Raw genomic sequence first — 22,958 nt, 5'->3', positions numbered from 1 at the left:
TAATCCACACCCACCGCTTGTTTAGTTGTACCATCTAGTCGTTTTTCAACTGGGGCCGTGGTCTGTCTTTTCCAGGAAGGGGAAAGATATTATCTGAACTGTCTATGTTATCTCTCAATCACCTCAAACAGTTTCTGTTGGAAGGTTGGTTGATTGGCAGCTGCTGTGGGAGAATTGTGATACATCAAATCTGTAAACATGACCTTGCGTTGACCCCTGACAGAACATCACACGACAACAGAATATTTTGAACACATCATAAGAGTGTGTTTTGTGGAAAAGGGGACACTAAAAAAGAGCATTCTATAAAGTTTTGTTCTATCCCAAAGACTGTTTTTACTTCACATCACAGATATGAAAGGACTGGAAAGATTAGGCAATATGGCAGAAACGTAACCTAGCTAAATTGTTTATACCCACACAATCATTTCATATCGAAAATGGGGGAGTCAATAGATTATCTGCATGTGACCCTTGTGGATGTGAAATTGATATAGACACTTCACACTCCCCCTCCTGAATAAAGCATACACTGTTTAGCATATCATGCATACTGCGGATATTATTCTCAGGCAAGAAGGCCTACAGTACTGTCATGTCACTTGAAGGTAAAAGCTGCCCCTTACCACAGATCTATAGCAATGATGTATATAAACCCTGGATTGCATACGCTATGTACTGGCCAATGAGAGGCTTAATAGACATCGGCCACCAAATTGGCACTCCCCAGAAGGGGCAGTATTTCAATAAAATGTTTCAAGGACAAAATCACATGTACAGTACCAGATGAAAAGTTTTGACACCTACTCATTCAAGGGTTTTTCTTTATTTTTTGCATATTTACTACATTGTAGAATAATAGTGAAGACATCAAAATTATGAAATAACACATATGTAATTGCGAAGTAACCAAAAAAGTGTTCAACAAATCCAAATATATTTCATATTTTAGATTCTTCAAAGTAGCCACCCTTTGCCCCAGATGACAGCTTGGCACACTCTCACCATTCTCTCAACCAGCTTCATGAGTTAGTCACCTGGAATGCATTTCAATTAACATGTGTGCATTGTTAAAAGTTAATTTGTGGAATTTCTTTCCTTAATGCGTTTATTCCAATCAGTTGTGTTGTGACTAGGTAGGGGTGATATACAGGAGATAGCCCTATTTAGTAAAAGACCAAGTCCATCATTACTTTAAGACATGAAGGTCAGTCAAATTTCAAGAACTTTGAACGTTTCTTCAAGTGCAGTCACAAAAACCATCAAACGCTATGATGAAACTGGCTCTCATGAGGACCACCACAGGAAAGGAAGACCCAGAGTTTCCTCTGCTGCAGAGGATACGTTTATTAGAGTTACCAGCCTCAGAAATTGCAGCCCAAATAAATGCTTCACAGAGTTCAAGTAACAGACACATCTCCACATCAACTGTTCAGAGGAGACTGCGTGAATCAGGCCTTCATAGTCGAATTGCTGCAAAGAAACCACTACTAAAAGACACCAATAAGAAGAAGAGACTTGTTTGGGCCAAAAACATGAGCAATAGATATTAGGCTGGTGGAAATCTGTCCTTTGGTCTGATGAGTCCAAATTTGAGATTTGTAGTTCCAACCGCCATGTCTTTGTGAGACGCAGAGTACGTGAACGGATGATCTCCGCATGTGTGGTTCCCACCGTGAAGCATGGAGGAGAGATGTGATGGTGCTTTGCTGGCGACACTGTCTGTGATTTATTTAGAATTCAAGGCACACTTAACCAGCATGGCTACTACAGCATTCTGCAGCGATACGCCATCCCACCTGGTTTGCGTTTAGTGGGACTATTGTTTGTTTTTCAACAGGACAATGACCCTATGCACCTCCAGGCTACGTAAGGGCTATTTGACCAAGGAGAGTGACGGAGTGCTGCATCAGATGACCTGGACTCCACAATCACCCAAACTCAACCCAATTGAGATGGTTTGGGGGTGATTTGGACCGCAGAGTGAAGGAAAAGCAGCCAACAAGTGCTCAGCATATGTGTGAACTCCTTCAAGACTGTTGGAAAAGCATTCCAGGTGAAGCTGGTTGAGAGAATGGCAAGAGTGTGCAAAGCTATCATCAAGGCAAAGGGTGGCTACTTTGAAGAATCTAAAATATAGTTTGATTTAACATTTTTAGCTACTACATGACTCCATGTGTTATTTCATAGTTTTGATGTCTTCACTATTAATTCTACAATGTAGAAAATAGTAAAATTAAAGAAAAACCCTTGAATGAGTAGGTGTGTCCAAACTTTCGACTGGTACTGTAAGTATTTCTTTATTTTAGTGGGGACAGTACAACATTTTTTTAAATAGAAAATATTAGTAAGAAAATAATTTAGACATGAATTAATGCATATCTATAGCTTCCAGAATTGTAATTTTTTTATGGAGTACCAAACTGGAGTATTCAAAACAGCGCCCCTGTTCGTCAAACATATATCATTTATCTACAGTACGATCAGATTACCTTTGCCCCTTACTCTAACCTTAGAGTGCCTTTAAAAAGCAGCAAGAGCGTTCGAAAATGGCCTATGTGGCATCAATGTGAGACAGAAACAGTCATTCTAGTGTGAAAATATACTAGAAATTGTTAATAGGATAATGTTGGTCATAAAGTCACTCTCGTCTAAATGGAGTTTGGAACATCCACGCTTCACCACGGTAAATGAAGGTTGGGTTTTAATTTGAATATGTACATTTGCCCACTAACATGGGGTGGACAGCTGTGGTGATTGCTCTCTATCCAATAGCATAGACAGGTACACAGACCTGCCCAGCAGTCAGACTTTGTTTCCCAAAGACATGTCGCACATTTCTTTACTTGAAAAATACTGCACCAAACACCTTAGTTAATATAAAATTGCGCAACTAAAACATCCTCGGCATTGTTTTGTAAGGTAATTACAGATTTATTGAGTTCTTATATTCATTCTGGGGATTTGGAGGAAGTGAAAAGGGCTAAATAGGCTACAGTGTCTCAAGTGGGACAAACTTTAACCACACAGGGAATCAGTCAAGAAACACACCACCAAGACTGAAATCAACATTTTCTGATAAGCAAAAGAAAAACACTTGCCAATCGGCTTGTTCAGCGGCTCTTTAATAAAAACCATTGGAGGAAAAAAATATATCTGAGCCTGGCCATCTGACCCTAACTGGATGTCTGCAGATTTAAAATACTCTAATTGGTTGAACCCACTCGTCAGGAAGCCCACATACATTTTCAAATCATTATACACAAGACACACTTTTCCATTTAAATCCGGGATTGTGTAATGCATTGCAACAAGCTCAGATTGCATTACCAAGCAGGAAGTCTAACATCTACAGGTGACCCTATTCTGGAGGTAAACAAACTAAGGGCAGGTCCACGCAAGTCAGGACCTGTCAGGAATCTTCAAATTACTTGGGGAAAGTACTCACTTGGAAGGAGAAAGCATACACAAGCTTAAGTCAAAAGCAATCATGAAGGCAAAATATAATTTCGGCTTGTTATGCACTTGATTATGAAATTTGGGGAGGATTCCAAACTGTGTTTGCCTATTCAGAACAAGTAGGTGATTGTGTTACATAGAATTTAAAATTGAATTGTATATGGACAATTTTAGATTGCTTTCACTCTAATAATCGGCACCCAGAACCAAATATGTCTCCAAGGAGAGATTACTTTGAGGATATATCCTGAAGGATATTGACCAACCATATACCTCTATATACCGTAAATATAAAACAGCATGTGACTGGACCAAGCTACTCCTATTCCACAGGCATGTAATTCCTAATCAAACTCGAAGAATTTTACATACTAATGGATAGTGGTTTGGGTCTATTGATTTGGAGTTGACAAATGATGCTCAAGGCATATTGTGCATGCATTGGTGAAATATCGCCATCTAGTGACTAAACTAAAACATGTAATGCCCTGTACATATTATATAGAAACACCACAACGTTCAATTATGGAATTACGATTTTATTACAGTTAAAAAGGAAACATGAAACACAAAAACATAGAACATTAAAAAAAACAGACACCTACCTTACGATCTAGGTCATGGTTGTTACTTAGAGTAAGAAATGATTACAGTATGATAACAATTGAGTATACAAACACCCTGGTGCATAATATTAGTAACAGAATCATTTCAGTAAGTAAAAATTTACATAGATAACTTATTGGTACCTACATTTAAATCTGGTATTCCTTATGAATTTATGACAAAACAAACGGCTAATGCAAACATCAACCCCAGCACCAATCACATTTTATAAATAAAAGTTTCAGAAAAAAAATAATCTTAAGAAAATCTGTAAGAAAAACCTAGTACAGAATTCTTCCCCCTGAGAATGTGTTCCATACAAAACACACTTATAAAAGCCCACACAGTTATAGTATTTGGATTTGTGCCCATGTCTCATACTTTTCGTTCACTCAAGCTCCGCAGAATGGTTGTGACAGAGCATGCTAATATATCATCAACTCCTTAATGCAAAATTCTGTGAAAGCTCCAAGGAGGAGCCCGAGGAGGAGCCCAAGGAGGAGCCCAAGCAAGAGCCAAAGCTCTATTCAAATGAAATGTTGCTTAAATTCCTCACTTACTGACTGCATCTGGAGTTTGTAGACCTGTGTGGGAGATGTGTGTGTATATATTGGTCTGGTCTTGCTCTGGTTAAGTCAGTGTATACGCAAGAACACAATAAACCAAGGTCCTGAAAGCCAGGCAGGTGCTAATTGTTTCAGACAGGCTTGGTGGTGGTGTTGTAGACCAGGGTGTCTCGTTCTTCGAAAGCCACATGGGGGACGTTGGTGGCCACGGGCTGGTGCTGAGAACGGTCCTTCCTGTGCTTCAGGAAGCAGTAACCCAGGGCAGCCAGCACCGCCAGGATGGCTACCGATAACACTATAGCTATAGCGATGGAGCCTGGAGGAACAGAAGCATTTAAACAAAACGATGAAGGTTTAGACCAGCGTTTAGGCGTCTAAACCAGTGTTTCTCACAGGATTTTTGTTCCATACCTGATTCAACTTTTCAGGTGCATGCAGGCGAGAAGAATCATGTGAGAACCACTGGTTTCGGCAACTAAACAGAGACCAGGGGAAGATCCTGGGCTTTCCTCTGGAAAAGTGAAGTTGCCCAAATGTCCCCACTGTATATGGAATATAATCTGGCTATGTACACTAGAGAATGATGGGAAAGCATAACATAGCAGACCAACTGACAAACTTTCAGCATGTTTTTCCACAACAAGAGATGACAGTGGAGGAGATAGACAGTGCTCGACTGAAATAGGCTCCAGTACTGTTTATGTTAAGTGTAGAAGCTCCACAATACCTTTGAGCCAATATTCTATAAAAGAGCTCAATCAGTAGAACATTTGAGGTGCTGGTACTCAGCTCCAGTGACCTCCCAGCCAAGTCAAGCACTGTGTATAGACAGACGGGTTCTAACACCCGGAGGAGGGAGGTATAGACAGGTTCTAACTCCCGGAGGAGGGAGGTATAGACAGGTTCTAACTCCCGGAGGAGGGAGGTATAGACAGGTTCTAACTCCCGGAGGAGGGAGGTATAGACAGGTTCTAACTCCCGGAGGAGGGAGGTATAGACAGGTTCTAACTCCCGGAGGAGGGAGGTATAGACAGGTTCTAACTCCCGGAAGAGGGAGGTATAGACAGATTCTAACTCCCGGAGGAGGGAGGTATAGACAGGTTCTAACTCCCGGAGGAGGGAGGTATAGACAGGTTCTAACACCCGGAAGAGGGAGGTATAGACGGGTTCTAACTCCCGGAGGAGGTAGGTATAGACGGGTTCTAACTCCCGGAGGAGGTATAGACAGGTTCTAACTCCCGGAGGAGGTATAGACAGGTTCTAACTCCCGGAGGAGGTATAGACAGGTTCTAACTCCCGGAGGAGGTATAGAGGTTCTAACTCCCGGAGGAGGTATAGACAGGTTCTAACTCCCGGAGGAGGTATAGACAGGTTCTAACTCCCGGAGGAGGTATAGACAGGTTCTAACTCCCGGAGGAGGTATAGACAGGTTCTAACTCCCGGAGGAGGGAGGTATAGACGGGTTCTAACTCCCGGAGGAGGTATAGACAGGTTCTAACTCCCGGAGGAGGGAGGTATAGACGGGTTCTAACTCCCGGAGGAGGTATAGACGGGTTCTTACCGGACTCACTTTCCTCTTCCTCGTAGCGTTCAAACATTCCCCTTGCAAACACGTCATGTTCTAGAGAAAAAGACACCCAGCCATTAAGAATAAACGCTTCATGCTGCGTGACCTCAAAGCCTTTGAAAACATTTGCTTGACCACACAGAGACTTAAAGGAGACAGACCTGCAATAAATACAGCAGATCAAAATAGCACTACGTTGAACAATACAGTTACAGGTAGAACTACCATAAATAGAACTGACATGATTCCTTCCTCTACATGTCGATGAAGCGGATCAGTTGAAAATAATATTTTAACATCTGTACATTCCATAACATTTTGCTGAACACAGCCCTAAACTGTAGCTCAGTTGTTCAAAGAGTGTCTCAAAGTAGGAGTACTGATTTTTATTTTATCTTTATTTAAACTAGACAAGTGAGTTAAGAACAAATTATTATTTTCAATGATGGCCTAGGATTAACTGGGTTAACTGCCTTGTTCAGGGTCAGAACGACAGATTTTTTACCTTGTCAGCTCGGGGATTCGATCTTGCAACCTTTCGGTTACTAGACCAACACTCTAACCCCTAGGCTACCTGCCGCCCAGGATCTAGGATCAGGTCCTCCTAATCTTAAATCATTATGATCTAAAAAGCTAAACTGATCCTAGTCCAGCACTCTTACTCAGACGAAATACAGGCCTAGAGTTCTGTACCAGTCACGCCCTTGCAGGTCTCTTTGCAGCTCTCCTCCACGTCAAAGTTGTTGTCGTTGCCGTCACAGCCACCGTATGTGAAGCGATTGCACTTCCTGTTGAGCGGGTCATAGTACCAGTGGGAGTGGCTGGCGCGGCATGGCCCCGTCCTGGGGGGCTCGGTGCAGCGGGCTGAGAGAGAGCAACAGACAGACAGAGATGTGATAAAGGTATTGTCCACTACAGGACTGTGTGGACTGGATACTTGGGTTGTGACTGTAGTAAGGGAACTAGGATTGGGCAAGGCATCTAGGGCTGGGACTATACTAAGCAGACTAGCGTTGTCACTGGTAAATAGGCTCGAGGTATGGGTACTAGGGCTGTAGTAGGATAAATGGTATTGCTTTGGTAAGGGTTTATAAGGGGCTATAGTAAGCTTGGGTGTGAAAATCAAAATCAACTCACCCCGGCTTTTGTCCACATGAATGTTCAGCAGACGAGTGAAGGTCTGGTTCACTGCCAAAACAAGCGTCATGTTATGTTGCTGTACAGACACAGCATGGGAACGTTTAGGAGTTTGTTGGATTCATGAAGCGTACCTCAATCTTTTAAGAGTCACTCTTTAAAAACTAAGATGATGTTTTTGATCATGTGTGAGGTAAAGTGACTTGAGACTAGCAGACTTCCTTGTTTTCATCGCAGTTGATAAGTTTAAAGTAAATGTCACGTGCACAAGTACAGAGAAATGGCTTTCTTGCAAACTCTAAACCCAACAACATTGCAGTAATCAATATTAATGTAGCACAAAAAATAACACAAGGTAGAACAAAAACACACAACAAGTAAGTAAGAAGCTATAGAGTATACTGGGTAAGTCAGCTCCAATACCATATTTACAATGTGCAGGGATACTGGAGTGACATACGTAGATGTGTATAGATATTGGCATCAGGATACGATAAACAGAGTAGCAGCACCGTATATGATTGTGTGTGTGTGTGTGTGTGTGTAGAGTTAGTATAAATGTGTGTGCATGTTGTGTGTGAGAGTGTGAGAGATCAGTGTGCGTGAGTGTGTAGAGTCAGTATAAATGTGTGTGCATGTTGTGTGTGAGAGTGAGAGAGAGATCAGTGTGCGTGAGTGTGTAGAGTCAGTATAAATGTGAGTGCATGTTGTGTGTGAGAGATCAGTGTGCGTGAGTGTGAGTGATGTGAGTGCATGTTGTGTGTGAGAGAGAGAGAGAGAGAGAGATCAGTGTGCGTGAGTGTGTAGAGTCAGTATAAATGTGTGTGCATGTTGTGTGAGAGAGAGATCAGTGTGCGTGAGTGTGTAGAGTCAGTATAAATGTGTGTGCATGTTGTGTGTGAGAGAGAGAGAGATCAGTGTGCGTGAGTGTGTAGAGTCCTGTGAGTTTGCATAGAGACAGTGTGTGTGTGAGAGAGAGAGAGATCAGTGTGCGTGAGTGTGTAGAGTCCTGTGAGTTTGCATAGAGACAGTGTGTGTGTGAGAGAGAGAGAGATCAGTGTGCGTGAGTGTGTAGAGTCCTGTGAGTTTGCATAGAGACAGTGTGTGTGTGAGAGAGAGAGAGATCAGTGTGCGTGAGTGTGTAGAGTCCTGTGAGTTTGCATAGAGACAGTGTGTGTGTGTGAGAGAGAGAGATCAGTGTGCGTGAGTGTGTAGAGTCCTGTGAGTTTGCATAGAGACAGTGTGTGTGTGTGAGAGAGAGAGATCAGTGTGCGTGAGTGTGTAGAGTCCTGTGAGTTTGCATAGAGACAGTGCAAGAAAATGTAAATACAAAAAGCTAAACTCAGATAGTCCGTGTAGCCATTTAAGTAAAAACCTCCGTGTGTATGTTTGTGTGTGGACTCACGTTTGTCGCAGGAAGCCTCGTCAGAGCCGTCGCTGCACTGAGTCACCGTGTCGCACTCCAGGTCTTCATCCAGACAGCAGCCGGTGCCACAAGTAAACTGACCGGAGTTACAGGGGGAGCCACAAACCTCCCCTAAACCACACACACATACACACACACTTACTTAATGGAGATGTGGTGGATAGTATGTACGAATGCAAGTAAACACGGTTCATTCACTTTTTTTTATATGGTGAATAGTGTTTACGTTGTGTATAGTGTTTATATTGTGAAGTGTTTATGCGCCCATGAATTTGCATGTTAGCATTACTCACCTTCAGGCACGACAATACTTCTTCCTGACGTAGCTGTAGGATGAAAACCAGAGACAATAGATTCAACTTGCAAGACAGAATATGAAAAGACATCTGGCAGACATGCAGACAGACAGACAGCCCGCTGCAGACAGAGACAGCCCGCCCGCTGCAGACAGACCGCTCCATCTCATTGTACCTGACACGCCGTGGCAGGCGTCGGAGCACTCCTGCAGGGAGAGGTAGTTGTTGCGGTTCCCCTTGCAGCCCCCGAAGATGAACTCCTCGCACTTCTCTGACGCACCATTGTAGTGCCACCTAGGGAAGGATCCTCGACAGTGACCCACCTTTTTGGGGACCAGACAGTGACCTGGGCAAGCAGACAGACAAGTCAGAGATGATTATGGAGGGTTAATATTGGTTTGATTAAATATATATATATTTTTTACAACTTTACATGAGATACATAGGTAAATAATCTATGCTTTACATAGCATGGCTGTAATGTGAATGTATTGCACCTGCCATTTATATAAGCTATTCGTGATAATGGATCCCTCTGTTTTACCATAATGCAAAACTGTCTAAGCCCTCGGTCAGTCGACAACAGCCAAGGTAAGTAGAAATTCACGCCAATGTGTATTTTGAGTGTACTATCCCTTTAACACACTTCCTCATGTCAACAAAATCGTTTTTATCCAAAGTCCAGCAACCCTAAACTGTTTAACATTATACTGTAGCTCTACAGTATACAGTGTTGGTGCTTCCCTTTAACCCCACAACCATAAAATGCTTATTGCAGCCGACAGGGCAACAATGCCACCATTAGAGGAGGTCTGTGACCGTACCCTTACATTTACCCATGCACACCGTTTAGGCTCATGGTGGAATGTCAACAAGGGTGTGTTCAGGAGAGTCATCGTTCGAGAACGTTGAGATAGAACTGTATAGAACATACAGTGGGGGTTCCTAAATGTTTTAGATCCTTGATAACAGATAGAGGGGCAAAGATCATAGGTCCCAACACATGCTAACCCCTCACCATTACCAATAACAGGAAAGGTTAGCATGTCTTGGGGGTATGATCCCTGTAACTCACTCATTATTCACAATTCATTCAGGATTATCCATAATCATGGTAGCATCGAACATTAATGTAGACATCTTTATTTACAATAAAAGTGTCTCTAAAATTAAACAATACATTATTTCCCCATTTCTATTAGGCACAAAATAATCTGAAACACAACCAAAACAAACAGCAAATGCATCCAACAAGTTTGTAGAGTCACAATCATTGTGTGCTAGGAATATGGGACCAAATACTAAAGACTTGACTACTCTATTTATAAGAATCTTTAGGGGTGTCAATCATTTTGACCCCTACCTTTGAGAAAAAATATATTACTTGTTAAACAATCTTAAAATATAAAATAGAATTTCTCCCAAAGAAATTCTGACCATATAATATAGCCCAGCATTTGAATAATATATTATAGAAAAAGGTCATTATTGCTCATCTTTAAATCAAGGGTTTCAATCATTTCAGACCAGGTGTGTCAGCTGTGCCCCTCCAGGTGTGCCCCTCCCACTCAATAAAGACACACACCATTGTCTGGCCCTCATGAGTGGGAGGGATATATTAGACAAAGGACACAAGGGGAGAGTGTGACAACCAACAAGGCACTAGCTTACAGGCCTGGGAATCTCCAGTCCTCGGGGGACTGATTTTAAAAAAAAATGTTTTTTTAATGTATTTAGCTAGACATGTCAGTTAAGAACAAATTCGTATTTACAATGACGGCCTAGGAACAGTAGGTTAACTGCCTTGTTCAGGGGCAGAACGACAGATGTTTACCTTGTCAGCTCGAGGATTCGATCAAGCAACCTTTCGGTTACTGGCCCAACGCTCTAACCACTAGGCTACCTGCCCAGGCCTGGGCAATTCCAGTCCTTGGGGGCCTGATTGGCGTCACACTTTTGCCCCAGCTAACACACCAGACTCCAATAATCAACTAATCATGATCTTCAGTTAAACATACAATTAGTTTAAATCAGGTGTTTTCACTAGGGTTGGGGAAGTATAACACCAATCAGGCCCCCGAGGACTGGAATTGCCCAGGCCTGCGACTAGCACGTGACAGAAGCCAGGCGTAATAGCTTTACGAATTCCAAATCAGGCCCTCGTGGCCTAGCCCCTATTCCTAGGCACTCTGGGGAAATACAAAGGAATCGGATAGGTTTAAAAAGATAGTCATTGCTTTACCCTTCATTTTGATAGGCTTGGTGGAATTGTCATATACATCTTATACCCATTTAAACATTTCAGATTTCTAGGGGTACTTAGGAAGGGAACTGTTTCGATTACCAAAGGCGTTCAACAAAACTGACTTAAATAGGGGCTAACACTGAACATGAATTAATCCGGCATTTCCACTTGTTACCATATTGGACCGGTCACTCAGCACAGCTATGATGGAGTGATATGAACGCAACAATGAATTCATCTATACTATCAAACCTTATAATAGCAACCAACCAAGTGTTGGCCCAACCCATCACATGGACATAGGTTGCATTCATTCGGCATCATACGGAAGAAAAAAAGGACTGAAAGAGGGAGGGACTACCTGGACTTGTCCAATAAGAAGCCTTAAAATTTCATAAGACTTTGCAAAACATTTCTGTGTGTGCCCTTACTGACTCAACCCAGATGACAATGTGTGGAAGAACAGTTTGTCAACATTTGAAAGAGGCCATGGACCCTCATCAAGTCAGTGCATCAGCAGTGAGAGATAAAGAGGAGCTTCCTACCCAGTAAGCCTGCGGACAGTTACTGTTTACCTCAGATAAACCGCTAAGTGATAGCACATATACACATGACTTTTAGCTGAAACACAGATAAGGTGATAGGGGCCATTGATCGGAGGACAAAGCGATACACTTGGGATATTGCAGTGTGTGTATGAATAGTGGGTTAGTATATTCAATAGAATTCCTTACATTTATGACCTCGAGAACTTAGGACTTCAAGGTTCCATTGACAGTCTTGTTCCGTTCAATGTTCTCTAACTATAATAGTACTCTAAAATACCACAATTCACGTTAAGTTCAAAATAATACAAGACCTAAATTGCTTACACTAATCAAACCAATGAGGGTTCAGAACGTAAAAGATAATTCTCTCAGAATCATCTTTTTGCAGATAGAAACGTAGTCCCAAGCTCTGGAGAAAGTCTCTCCACTACAGGGAAATGTTATCCAAAAGGGCCGGATAGGTTGTAGTAGTTGCTATGACTAACGGTTTTGTATTTGTAACAAATATTTCACTGGAACCCCTGCATGGCCATATTTGCTCTTCCTGCTGTGGCATCTACTGTGTAGTTCTACTATCTATTGGCACTGGTCTACTGTCTGTTGGCACTCCGTTTTGGGGGCTTCCCGCTTTTCTTTTGCTGTACTCAGTAAAGTTTCCAGATTTTTTTCTTTCTTTCTACCGAGATACAAAAATGGACAATCTGTAAACAATTTCATGTTCCAAAACACGCAGAAATAGCTCTCCCGGTCTGTGACATAACCTTTTCATTGGTATTAGCAACACAACATTCTGTGGAACTTTCAAGGAGGGCTGGTCCAATAAACTTTTCCACTCCTATCGGTAGTAAAGTAGAGGGTTGTGTAAGGGCACCCTAGTCAACCTTTGTCTGTCTCTGTCTGTGTGTGTGCCTGTCTGTGTGAATGCCTGACTGTCTGTCTGTCTGTCTGTGGTCTCACCTGGGAAACTGGCTGATATGACTCAACTGTGAATCACGCCAGACCTGTTCTCATCCTAGCTTGGCAGGGGAGTGGTCACACGGTTATCTCCTTGTGTTGGGTGTCAAGTACACATTTTTAAAGCTACAAGCTTGACTTAAAAATGGTCAATGGTCGAAAAATAAACAATTTTAATCACAAACCATTGAGAGCACCTAATAATGTTGATTGCAATTGAAGTACTGTATCGAAGTTGTTTCGCCCAAGCGTCAATAAAATTAACATTTTTCTTTAACTAAAACCCAAGCCCATGTTAACCAGTAACAAAATAAGGCCCTGCCTTCATGTAAACTTTTGCTTACACATGATCCACATTAAAATGGTGTGTGTGTGGCACCAATCTTAACCTCCTGCAGGGTAGAGGACTATACTTAGCTAACTGGAAACCAAAGACCAGGTTTGTCTAGGACTAGTTCAAAGGATGACACTCATTTATACTGAACAACAATATTAACACAACATGAAACAATTTTACTGAGTTACAGTTCATAAGAAAACCAGTCGAATCAAATAAAAAAGAACTATGCCCTAATCTATGGATTTCACATGACTGGGCAGGGACGCAGCCATGGGTGGGCCTAGGCCCAGCCAATCAGAATGATTTTAACCCCCAAAAAAGGCTTTATTGCAGACAGAAATATTCCAGTTTCATCAGCTCTCCGGGTGGCTGATTTCAGACAATCCCGCAGGTGAAGAAGCCAGATGTGGAGGTCATGGGCTGGCGTGGTTACACGTGGTCTGCGTCTTTGAGGCCAGTTGGACGTACTGCCAAATTCTCTAAAACATCTTTGGAGGCGGCTTATGGTTGAGCAATTAAAATTAAATTATCTGGCAACAGCTGGTGGACATTCCAGCAGTCAGTATGCCAATTGCACGCTCCCTCAAAACTTGAGACATCTGTGGCATTGTGTAGTGACAAAACCGCACATTTTAGAGCAGCCTTTTGACCCCAGTACAAGGTGAACCTGTGTAATGATCATGATGTTTAATCAGCTTCTTGATATGCCACACCTGTCAGGTGGATGGAATATCTTGGCAAAGGAGAAATGCTCACTAACAGGAATATAAAGACATTTGTTCAATTATTTTTAGATAAATAAGCTTTTTCTGTGTATGGAAAATGTCTGTGATAATTTTTTTCAGCTTATGAAACACTTTGCATGTTGAGTTTATATTTTTGTTCAGTATAGATATCAATGGTGCGTCAATCCACAAGGCTAGTGTGCTGGAATAGTGTTTCCCAACCTTTTGTACAGACTGGCAAGCTATATGATCATTCTTGTGTAATATATAATATATGCAATTTAGCAGACTCTTTTATCCAAAGCTACTTACTGTCATGCATGCATAGATTTTTATAGCTGGTCCCGGGAATCAAACCCACTATCCTGGGGTTGCAAGCACCATGCTACATACCAACTGAGCTATCGTGTGTCAGTGACAGGCAAGCTATGGTCCATCCTCCTTGAGGGACAGCTTACATTTAAACTAGCTAAAACCATTACATTTTGGGGTCTATAGCTAGGATTCCATCTAATTGGCGAAAGATTGGTTAGAGCGTTGGACTAGTAACTGGAAGGTTGCAAGTTCAAACCCCCGAGCTGACAAGGTACAAATCTGTCGTTCTGCCCCTGAACAGGCAGTTAACCCACTGTTCCTAGGCCGTCATTGAAAATAAGAATTTGTTCTTAACTGACTTGCCTGGTTAAATAAAGGTAAAATAAAATAAATAAAAATGTATGTGAATATTCTAAAATGTAAAAAAAAAATGCATTTTCCCTAGAGACAAGTTTCCATCAAATTGACTTGTGGCATATAAAGGCTGTGCATGATGACAGTGCACATAAAAACGACAAAGTTAAATTCCTACTAAAAAATATAAGTTAAATGTGTTTCCATCACATTTTCAACTCTACTGATACAAAAAGAAAATTGCGTTATATAGAGAGTGTTCACACTCAGGTATTAGCAGGTGCGTTCCAGCCAACAGATTACAGCTACAGTGTGGGTATAGCCTACATGAGATTATGGACAAAAGACAGAGATTATTTTAAAATTTGTCAAATGGCAGCCAAGCATCGATCATCATGTCACCACAATCAGACCCTCGATATTTATTTGGAAAGGAGCATCAAGCTCATCACCTTGCACTTTCACCCCCCTGTGAAGTTCATCATAACTTATTTCCTCTGTAACCTCATTTATTTATTTAACTAGGCCACTCAGTTAAGAACAAACTATTATTTACAATGAGGGTCTACCCCGGCCAAACCCGGACTGCAGTGACACCTATTGCACTGCGTTGCAGTGTCTTAGACCACTCGGGAGCCTAATAAACTGCATGCTTTCCCAGGTCGTAGTGGGAGGACCGGACCACACAACATCATCGTGTGACTCCAAGTTTACTTCCATATGATGGTTATTATATCAATATTTGCACATAGAAGCGTTTCCACTGACATTTCTCACATAATACATTTTACCGACATGCCTTGTCTAATGTTGTTTGTTTTGTCGACATTTGGAAAGTTCGGACGTAAAAAGGTTGGCTGGAAACCTAGTTATTGACAGCTTTGAAACACATACTCAGTGTTTAATAACATGGACATTTCACATGGCCACAATTCAGTACTCACCCTCAGACTGTTCTGGAGTGAGGACGAGGACAGAGACCTTATCCATGGCTGATTGGTTGCTGGAGTCGGTGACCTTTAGCTGGAAGACGTACATCCCAGGTTTCAGGTTGCGCAGCATCACCTGATCCTTCAGGTCCGTTTTCTGGAAGAAAAAGGATTAGAGAAGAATACAATGTGCCCGTACCTGACTTTTACATTTCTATCCATCCATCTATCTATATGAAAACAAGCATTTAAGCTGGACCAATGCTTGATCAGTGTTTTTATTCAGATTATTAAACTCACAAAGACATTTGAAGGCAAATGTGCATATATATTCTGTATTTTTACCAGGCAGCAAGACCACACCATTAAAACATGAAGCACTGTTCTGAATAACAACAATAGATTATACATTGGCTAATGAAGAAAATGAGGGTATGATGATGATGAAGAATATGTGTTGAGCGTGTAATGTATAGTACTCATTTTTTTTATTCAGCGATACTATGTTCCCAAGACTATTTCCCCTCTGGGATAATAATGTGTAGCATTGTTATTATTGTGAGGATGACAGTTGATGTCCTCACCGTAATTTCCACCGTGCTGTCCCCCTTCACAAGGCTCCACTTGTAGCTAGTTATCACTTTGTCATCCCAGCTCTCAATGCCATTCAATGTCACCGTGTCGTTGGGTTGGACCACGATGTCCCGGCCCGCTTTGGCAGTGGGGAACTTATCCTCATCACCTGAGAGCAGCCATACCAATCAGCAAAATAATTACCATCAAAACAATCAGAATAATAATCATAATCATAATAAATATATTTGCACTGAGATTCTTAATTTTTTCCTGTCCCAGCACCAAACACACACAAAATAAATCACAGTAGGACACAAGCAGGAGATGGGGTGGATAACATTTAGGTTGTGGGGGTTAGTATTAGTAATTATCAGTAAGAATGGGCTTTGATGGGCTGGTTTCTAGATTTAGCCTATAGTACTGGAAGAAAAATCTCTTTAAAAATGGGAAATCTGCAATAGATAAATAGATTTTTGGACATATAAATTAACAATATGAATTGACTCTTGAAGAACACAACTTAAAATAGCTCATGCTTAGGTCAACTGTTGTACCCCATCAGAACCCAAAATATAAGCATGTTTTACTCCAATGTTTGTATACAAAGTAAATGCAAACCAACCCTGTATAGCCTCAAAACATGATACAAACTATAATGTTGATATCATGGCTGGTCAGTCCTTGCATCCATAGCTCTGTCAATGAATTTGAGAGTGGCTCCATTTCTCCAGCTTGTTAGTGGTGGGGACTATACTTTATTGTTTCAACTCCTGATTGACGATTTAAATCACCATTAAACATGCTTGGTTCAAGACTATGCTTATTCATGTGTGTCTGGGAAACTGGTTCGTAGGCCTACAAGACTATAAAGCAATGACTACCTGGAACTGGAGTGAGTCGAGTCTTGATCTTACCACGGGTGCTTTCGGGTCCTCCCAGGTAATCTTCATAGACGGAGTCCAAAATGTAATTTGTGAATCCCACTTTGTTCACAAACCTGCAGACATACTCTCTCTTGTACAGGCAGTTAAACAGAAAACATGTTTTAACCGAGCCTTTCTCTGCACCATTCTCAATCAGAGCCAAGTTGCAATTGGGGTCTTGGCAACAATAGTCAACACAGTCTTCAGCTTGGGTTACAGTTGGGGACGAGATGAAACTGGCTCCTTCTTTGACAGAGTCTTCAGTGTCTAGCACAAAGTTTACATTGCCCACATTGAAATTCCCGGCGCAGCCTTCTCCATTTGTAACCTGTGCGTTGTCTTGGCAGACTATTGACAGGAGCAACAGCGCGGATCCTAATATTGACCCAATACACAGAGCCGTCATTATTGCCGTTACTTGAAAGACGTAGCCTACCGAACAATAGCCTACGACACAACGAAGGTAAATGCAGTCAAGTGTTGTTTTATGTTTCCTCTCGGTTTCCGTGTGAATTACTCCTATAAACACTATTTGGACAAAGGTTCAACGCCCATTCCGTCTCCAAAATGCCTTATTTAATTTCAAACAAACCGATATTCCATGAATTTCCCCAACACAGAACGTGCGACATGAAATTAGTTCAATAGTCGACCAACAACACGGGTTATAGCAATACGTATGTATTTTGCTGAAAAACAAACAAGCTAGGCTATAATCTCATTTCTGTGTTCCTTGTTTAAAATCCAAGTAAAGAGAGTACCTCACGCGATTAAATCACTCAGCAATGTTGGGTGTTTTCATTCGCAAGAAAGGCCAACAATTTAACTTAAACAAAATTCTCAGGTGTGTCCATAGAGATAGATAGAGGACTCATCTATATCTGTGCTATTATATCTTCGGTGAACGCATGAGAAGCGCCATTGAGGTTTACTACAACCCATAGGAATCCCCACCCAGTTGACTAGGTTACTTTGAAATGGCGTAAGCATGGTGGAATCCCTCAGGGGTAATGTCCATGATGAATACTCTATCTATCTCTATGGGTGTGTCATACCTGTAAAATCCAGGAAGTGAAATGTTGTACTGACGTTGATGTGGGCGGTAGAGTTTCGGTGGACTGTTGCTTCTGTCACATCAGGCTGGGGGCCCTTTGTATTTCCTGACTTCAACATCCCTCCTCTATTGTCAATATATAATGTCATTTTTCAATAAACCATTTGTCATTTTCTTGTCAATAAATAATGTGTCATGTGTATTTATTTTGTGCACAATCATTTCCAACAAAACTTGGAATAACACTTTTAGAGGTGAAATGATTTTTACTTCAATAATACACCCCAGCCTCTACTCCTTTCACGTCCCTTAATAAATATTCACGCAAAAATGTTCATCATCTAGCATATATTAGGGGGAAAAAATGCATGTTTGGTTCCAGGTAGAACCCTTTTGGGTTCCACGTAGAATAGCCATTTTCACAGAGGGTTCTACATGGAACCCAAAAGGGTTCTCCAATGGGGACAGCTGAAGAACCCTTTTGGACCCATTTTTTCAAAGATGGTATTTTATTTTTATTTGTATTTATCCTTTATTTAACTAGGCATGACAACACAGCCTGTATGAAAACTCTTGTTCATTGTTACCTTTTCTTCTGAAAGTGGTTAATGGTTTAGATGCCTTAGAATGATTGACGTCCTAAAACAGTTGGTCTTTGATTCCACAGGCAGACATGTCTAGTAACACTGCACATTGTATTGTCAAGAGACAAAGAGACATTGTGTGGTCTTTTTTTTTCATCGTCTTTTGTATGCATGACACTGAGTGTACAAAACATTAACGACACCGGCTCTTTCCATGATATAGACTGGCCAGGTGAATCCAGCGGAACGCAATGATATCTTATTGATGTCACTTCAGTCAGTGTAGATTAAGTATTCCCAAACTGGGGTACGCGCAATGCCATCGGGGGTACGCCAAATAAAAATGTGATTCACATTTTTTTTAAATAAAGACGGTCTTCACATTTTCGAACAGTCCATCTATATTTTCCAACAGGGCTATACATTTGGGTGAGTTTTTTTTCTTTGCCTGAGTAGCCTTGTTTCACTGCCAAAAATAGCGAATTAACAACACAATGTCAAATAGAGGTAGCCTAGTCAAATAATTAACATCCAATCACATTAACCGTTACTCTCTTGGGGGAATTCCACTAACGGTCTGTTTGTAGCCAAACCTACCTGCTGCTCATGTTGGTATCTGTGCTGATGGAGCATAAGCCATGACAGGGAGACATAGTGGAGTGGTAACGCCCGTGCAAGCAGTTGCTCCCGACGCCACTTGGGTAAACTGCAGCATCCACCGAGAGGCTCCTGGGTACACTGCAGCATCCACCGAGAGGCTCTTGGGTACACTGCAGCATCCATCGAGAGGCTCTTGGCTACACTGCAGCATCCACCGAGAGGCTCTTGGGTACACTGCAGCATCCACCGGGAGGCTCTTGGGTACACTGCAGCATCCCCCGGGAGGCTCTTGTTGCAAAGGGAATGCCTGACAGCTCGAAAGACGTTTTGGACACTACAATGAAAATGGTTAACTTTGTTAAAGCAAGGCCCCTGAACTCTTGGGTATTTTCTGCACAATGCAATGATATAGGCAGCGAGAGTTATTTTCGATGAACAAATAAGGTTTTATATGTAAGATGGCAAAATGATAGATTATTATTATATTATTTGTGGCAGACCAGGGGGTTTGATCAAGACGTTTACACAGATCAGACATGGACAGAGTAGGATTAGCGCGGTTTCAAGGGTGTTTATTTAAATAATAAATCAAAAGAAAAGGATAGGTCTCCCCCATGACACCCTCTCCGGGATACCGTCTTCTGGGCTCTGGGTCTTGCTGTATCCTGTCGGGCACAAAAACTGAACTCCCTCCTTTTAGCTCGGGCACCGTCTCCAACTATACAGAAGTCACCTTTCTTCCCCCAGTCCCTTCCCTTGTGTGCTGCACTTCTGGCAGCTTTATTGGACTCGTACAGCTGGTGAGCAATCAGCCCTTGATTTATCACCAACCACAATCAGCCCCAATTAGTCCTGTCCGGAGAGCACGTCAAGACCTGGCACGTCCAGCAGAGGGAGCTATCACCTCGTAATGTAGACTCCGTCTGCCACCAGGCATCGACGAGTCTCCCCCTGGTGGCTGACCTGCTGTATGCCACCCCACCTAAGCTCAGTCGGGGAAGGGGCTGTCGTCAGTGTATGTTTCTCTTCTCGATATGGCATCTGCGTTTCCATGCTTCGCCCCTGACCTGTGCACAACAGAAAAAGAGAAGCGTTGAAGGGACAAGAACCACCTGGTGACCTGATCATTTGTGTCCCTTCCCCTGGACATCCAGACCAGGGGAGCATGGTCAGTTACCAGGGTGAAGTGGGTACCTAACAGGTAATACTTGAGAGTGTCTTGCGCCCACTTCACCGCTAGACACTCTTTCTCAACAATCAAGTACTTTTTCTCTCTAGGTATTAGCTTTCGGCTTATGTATATGATGGGGTGCTCCCTGTTGTGTATCTGGGACAGAACAGCCCCTAGTCCCGTGTCACATGCATCCATCTGGACCAACATCGGCACCTGGAAATCGGGCGTTACAAGAATCAGATGGGAGCACAGTGCTTCCTTCAGGCGCCTGAGCGCCGCTTCTGTCTCGTCCGTCCATTTCACTGTTTTCGGGAGGCAGCCCTGGTTAGATCGGTGAGGGGGGAAGCCATAGCCGCAGAGTTGGGGATTAACAGGCTATAGTATCCTGCAAGTTTCAAGAAGGACTTGACCTGGGTCTTGGTGCATGGAACGGGCAAGTCACGTACCTCGTGAACCTTCCTCTCCTGGGGCTTGACGTTCCCCCGTCCGATCAAATACCCCAGGTATTTCATCAAATACCCCACCTCCTCAAACCCTAGTTTGCATTTCTTGGGGTTCGCTGTCAACACGGCTTTCCTGAGCGCGTCCAGCACCGCCTGGAAGCATGTCAGTTGCTCTTCCCAACCTTGGCTGTGGATGATGATATCATCCAGATAGACCACTGTGTACTGCTGGTGGGGTCGAAGTACTTTGTCCATCAGGCGCTGAAATGTGGATGGGACTCCGTGGAGACCGAACAGGAGCACCTGGTACTGATATAGTCCATATGGTGTCGAAAACGCTGTCTTCTCCTGGGAGAAGGCTGTCAACGGTACCTGCCAATATCCTTTGGTCAGGTCAAGGGTGCTGATGTTGCAGGCCTTTCCCAATCGGTCGATGAGTTTGTCCACCCTCAGCATGGGGTAGGCGTTGAACAAGCTGATGTTGTTCACACCCCAGAAGTCATTACAGAAGCACAGGCTACAGTCCAGTTTGGGCACCAACACGATGGGGCTGCACCTGGCACTGTGGGACTCTTCAACGACCCCCATCCTCAGCATAGCCTCCAGTTCCTGCTTCACGGCCTTCCTTCGGGCCTTCGGAATCCGATACGGACGTTTTCGTACCGTTTCCCCGGGCCGGGTACGGATGTGGTGTTCAATGAGGGTCGTGAGGCCCGGCTTCTCAGAGAACACCGCCATGTTTCGATCGATGAGCTCCCTGAGCTCTTGCTTCTGGGCCGGGTCGAGGTCCTCAATGCTCGGGACCACCACTGGTACCGTTGGCGTCCTGGGTCTCGACCAAAACACGGCCAAGGATGTCCTCTCGTTAATTGACGGGTCCCAGCTTCTCGTATGGTCCGTGACATGTCTCCAGGAACTTACTTTCGTCCGTGGGGATTAATACCAACACCCTGTCGTTTTATTGAACCTCACGACGAGTCCATCCGTCTGTGGGGTCATCCATCTGCGGGTGAAAGACCGGATCTGCTTGATCTGCAGGAGAGCACACAAATATTTCATTAGGCGGGACATAAACTCAGTACCTTGGTCTGTTAGGATTTAGTTTGGGATGGCCACCCGGCTAAAGAGGTGGAACAGCTCCTGGGCGATTCCCTTGGATGCCGCCCGTAGGGGAATGGCCTCAGGATACCGGGTGGCATAATCTCCTATCACCAGGATGCATCGGTGTCCTCGTGCTGTTTTTACCAGGGGTCCAACTATGTCCATGGCAATGCGTTTACAGGGCACCCCGATGATCGGTAGGGGGACCAGTGGGTTTCGGAAGTGCGCTTTTGGGGCAGTGAGTTGACACTCCGGGCAGCTGTGACAGTAGTCTTGCACGGCCCTCCTCATCCCGGGCCAGTGGAACCGGGCGGCGATCCATTCTTCTCCTTTCCCAGGTGCGCCCCCAACAGGTGGGTGTGGGCCAGCTGAAGAAAGGTTCCCACGTACCGTCAGGGAAGCAACAATACCTCTTGACGTTCCCCCTGTTGGCGTGACACCTGATACAAAAGGTTATTCTTGATTTGGAAATTGGGGTATCGCCAGTCACTCACCCCCGGAAGTAGCTGTCCATCCACCGCTATCACTTGCGCTGCGGCGGCTTTCAAATTCGAATCCGCCCACTGGGCCGTCTCGAATTGTCCCCTCAGTTGGCCCCCAGCGGGGGACTGGCCCCTCGAAATCGAGGAGGGGGAGGCTGGGCTACTCCAGTGGTCCCCAGGGGGGGGTCGGGTTCCGGCGCCCCCTCTGACTCCGACTCCAGACCTGTAGATACAGGTTGGTCAACCGGTTGCTTCCGGGCCACTCAGACGCTCAGGGTCGTCCCGCTCTCTTCTTCCGCCAGCTCGTATCTTTTTCTTCAGCTCGTGCCCCCATAGGGCCGCGAACAGCGGACAATCCCGTTCCACTAGGAGAGGTACCGGCAACTCTGCTACTGCACCCACCATCATCTGGCAGCTCCCTTGTTGTGTCATGATGTTGGTCCATATGGTTGGATACTGCTTTGTGTCAAGGTGAACACAGGAAATGGACATCTCCCTACCACCTTCAGTCTCCTGGTTCAGCAGGCTCGTGGTTATGAGCGTAACCATACTTC

The 22,958-nt window shown here is 43.5% G+C and overlaps 1 protein-coding gene across 2 annotated transcripts; it reads right to left on the bottom strand.

The window, feature by feature from the left end:
- Positions 1–3,982: 3,982 nt before the first annotated feature.
- On the bottom strand, positions 3,983–17,818 carry LOC139415508 (serine peptidase inhibitor, Kunitz type 1 b). 2 transcript variants are annotated; one of them, XM_071163614.1, is made up of 10 exons: positions 16,958–17,818; positions 16,052–16,209; positions 15,483–15,624; positions 9,233–9,403; positions 9,055–9,087; positions 8,741–8,872; positions 7,336–7,386; positions 6,892–7,062; positions 6,193–6,252; positions 3,983–4,947 (listed from the first exon to the last, which is right to left on the bottom strand). In XM_071163614.1, the coding sequence occupies exons 1-10, from the start codon at positions 17,370–17,372 to the stop codon at positions 4,763–4,765; spliced, it is 1,518 nt and encodes a 505-aa protein (XP_071019715.1). In that variant the 5' UTR covers positions 17,373–17,818; the 3' UTR covers positions 3,983–4,762. The 2 variants fall into 2 exon arrangements, with proteins under 2 accessions (XP_071019715.1, XP_071019714.1); XM_071163613.1 differs by having other exon boundaries at positions 16,925–17,795.
- Positions 17,819–22,958: the final 5,140 nt, after the last annotated feature.

The sequence above is a fragment of the Oncorhynchus clarkii genome, chromosome 8 (genome assembly GCF_045791955.1).
Source record: "Oncorhynchus clarkii lewisi isolate Uvic-CL-2024 chromosome 8, UVic_Ocla_1.0, whole genome shotgun sequence".
NCBI lineage: Eukaryota > Metazoa > Chordata > Actinopteri > Salmoniformes > Salmonidae > Oncorhynchus > Oncorhynchus clarkii.
The sequence above is the reverse complement of the archived record's forward strand: the minus strand, read 5'-3'. Positions and strand labels throughout refer to the sequence as shown.

Coding starts and splice junctions, on each gene's coding strand:
- LOC139415508 (XM_071163613.1), bottom strand. CDS start 17,372: ATGACGGCTCTGTGTATTGGGTCAATATTAGGATCCGCGCTGTTGCTC. Junction 9,088..9,232: donor CGCCTGCCACGGCGTGTCAG/GTACAATGAGAT, acceptor TTCATCCTACAG/CTACGTCAGGAAGAAGTATT. Junction 4,948..6,192: donor GGAAGAGGAAAGTGAGTCCG/GTAAGAACCCGT, acceptor CTGTTCCTCCAG/GCTCCATCGCTATAGCTATA.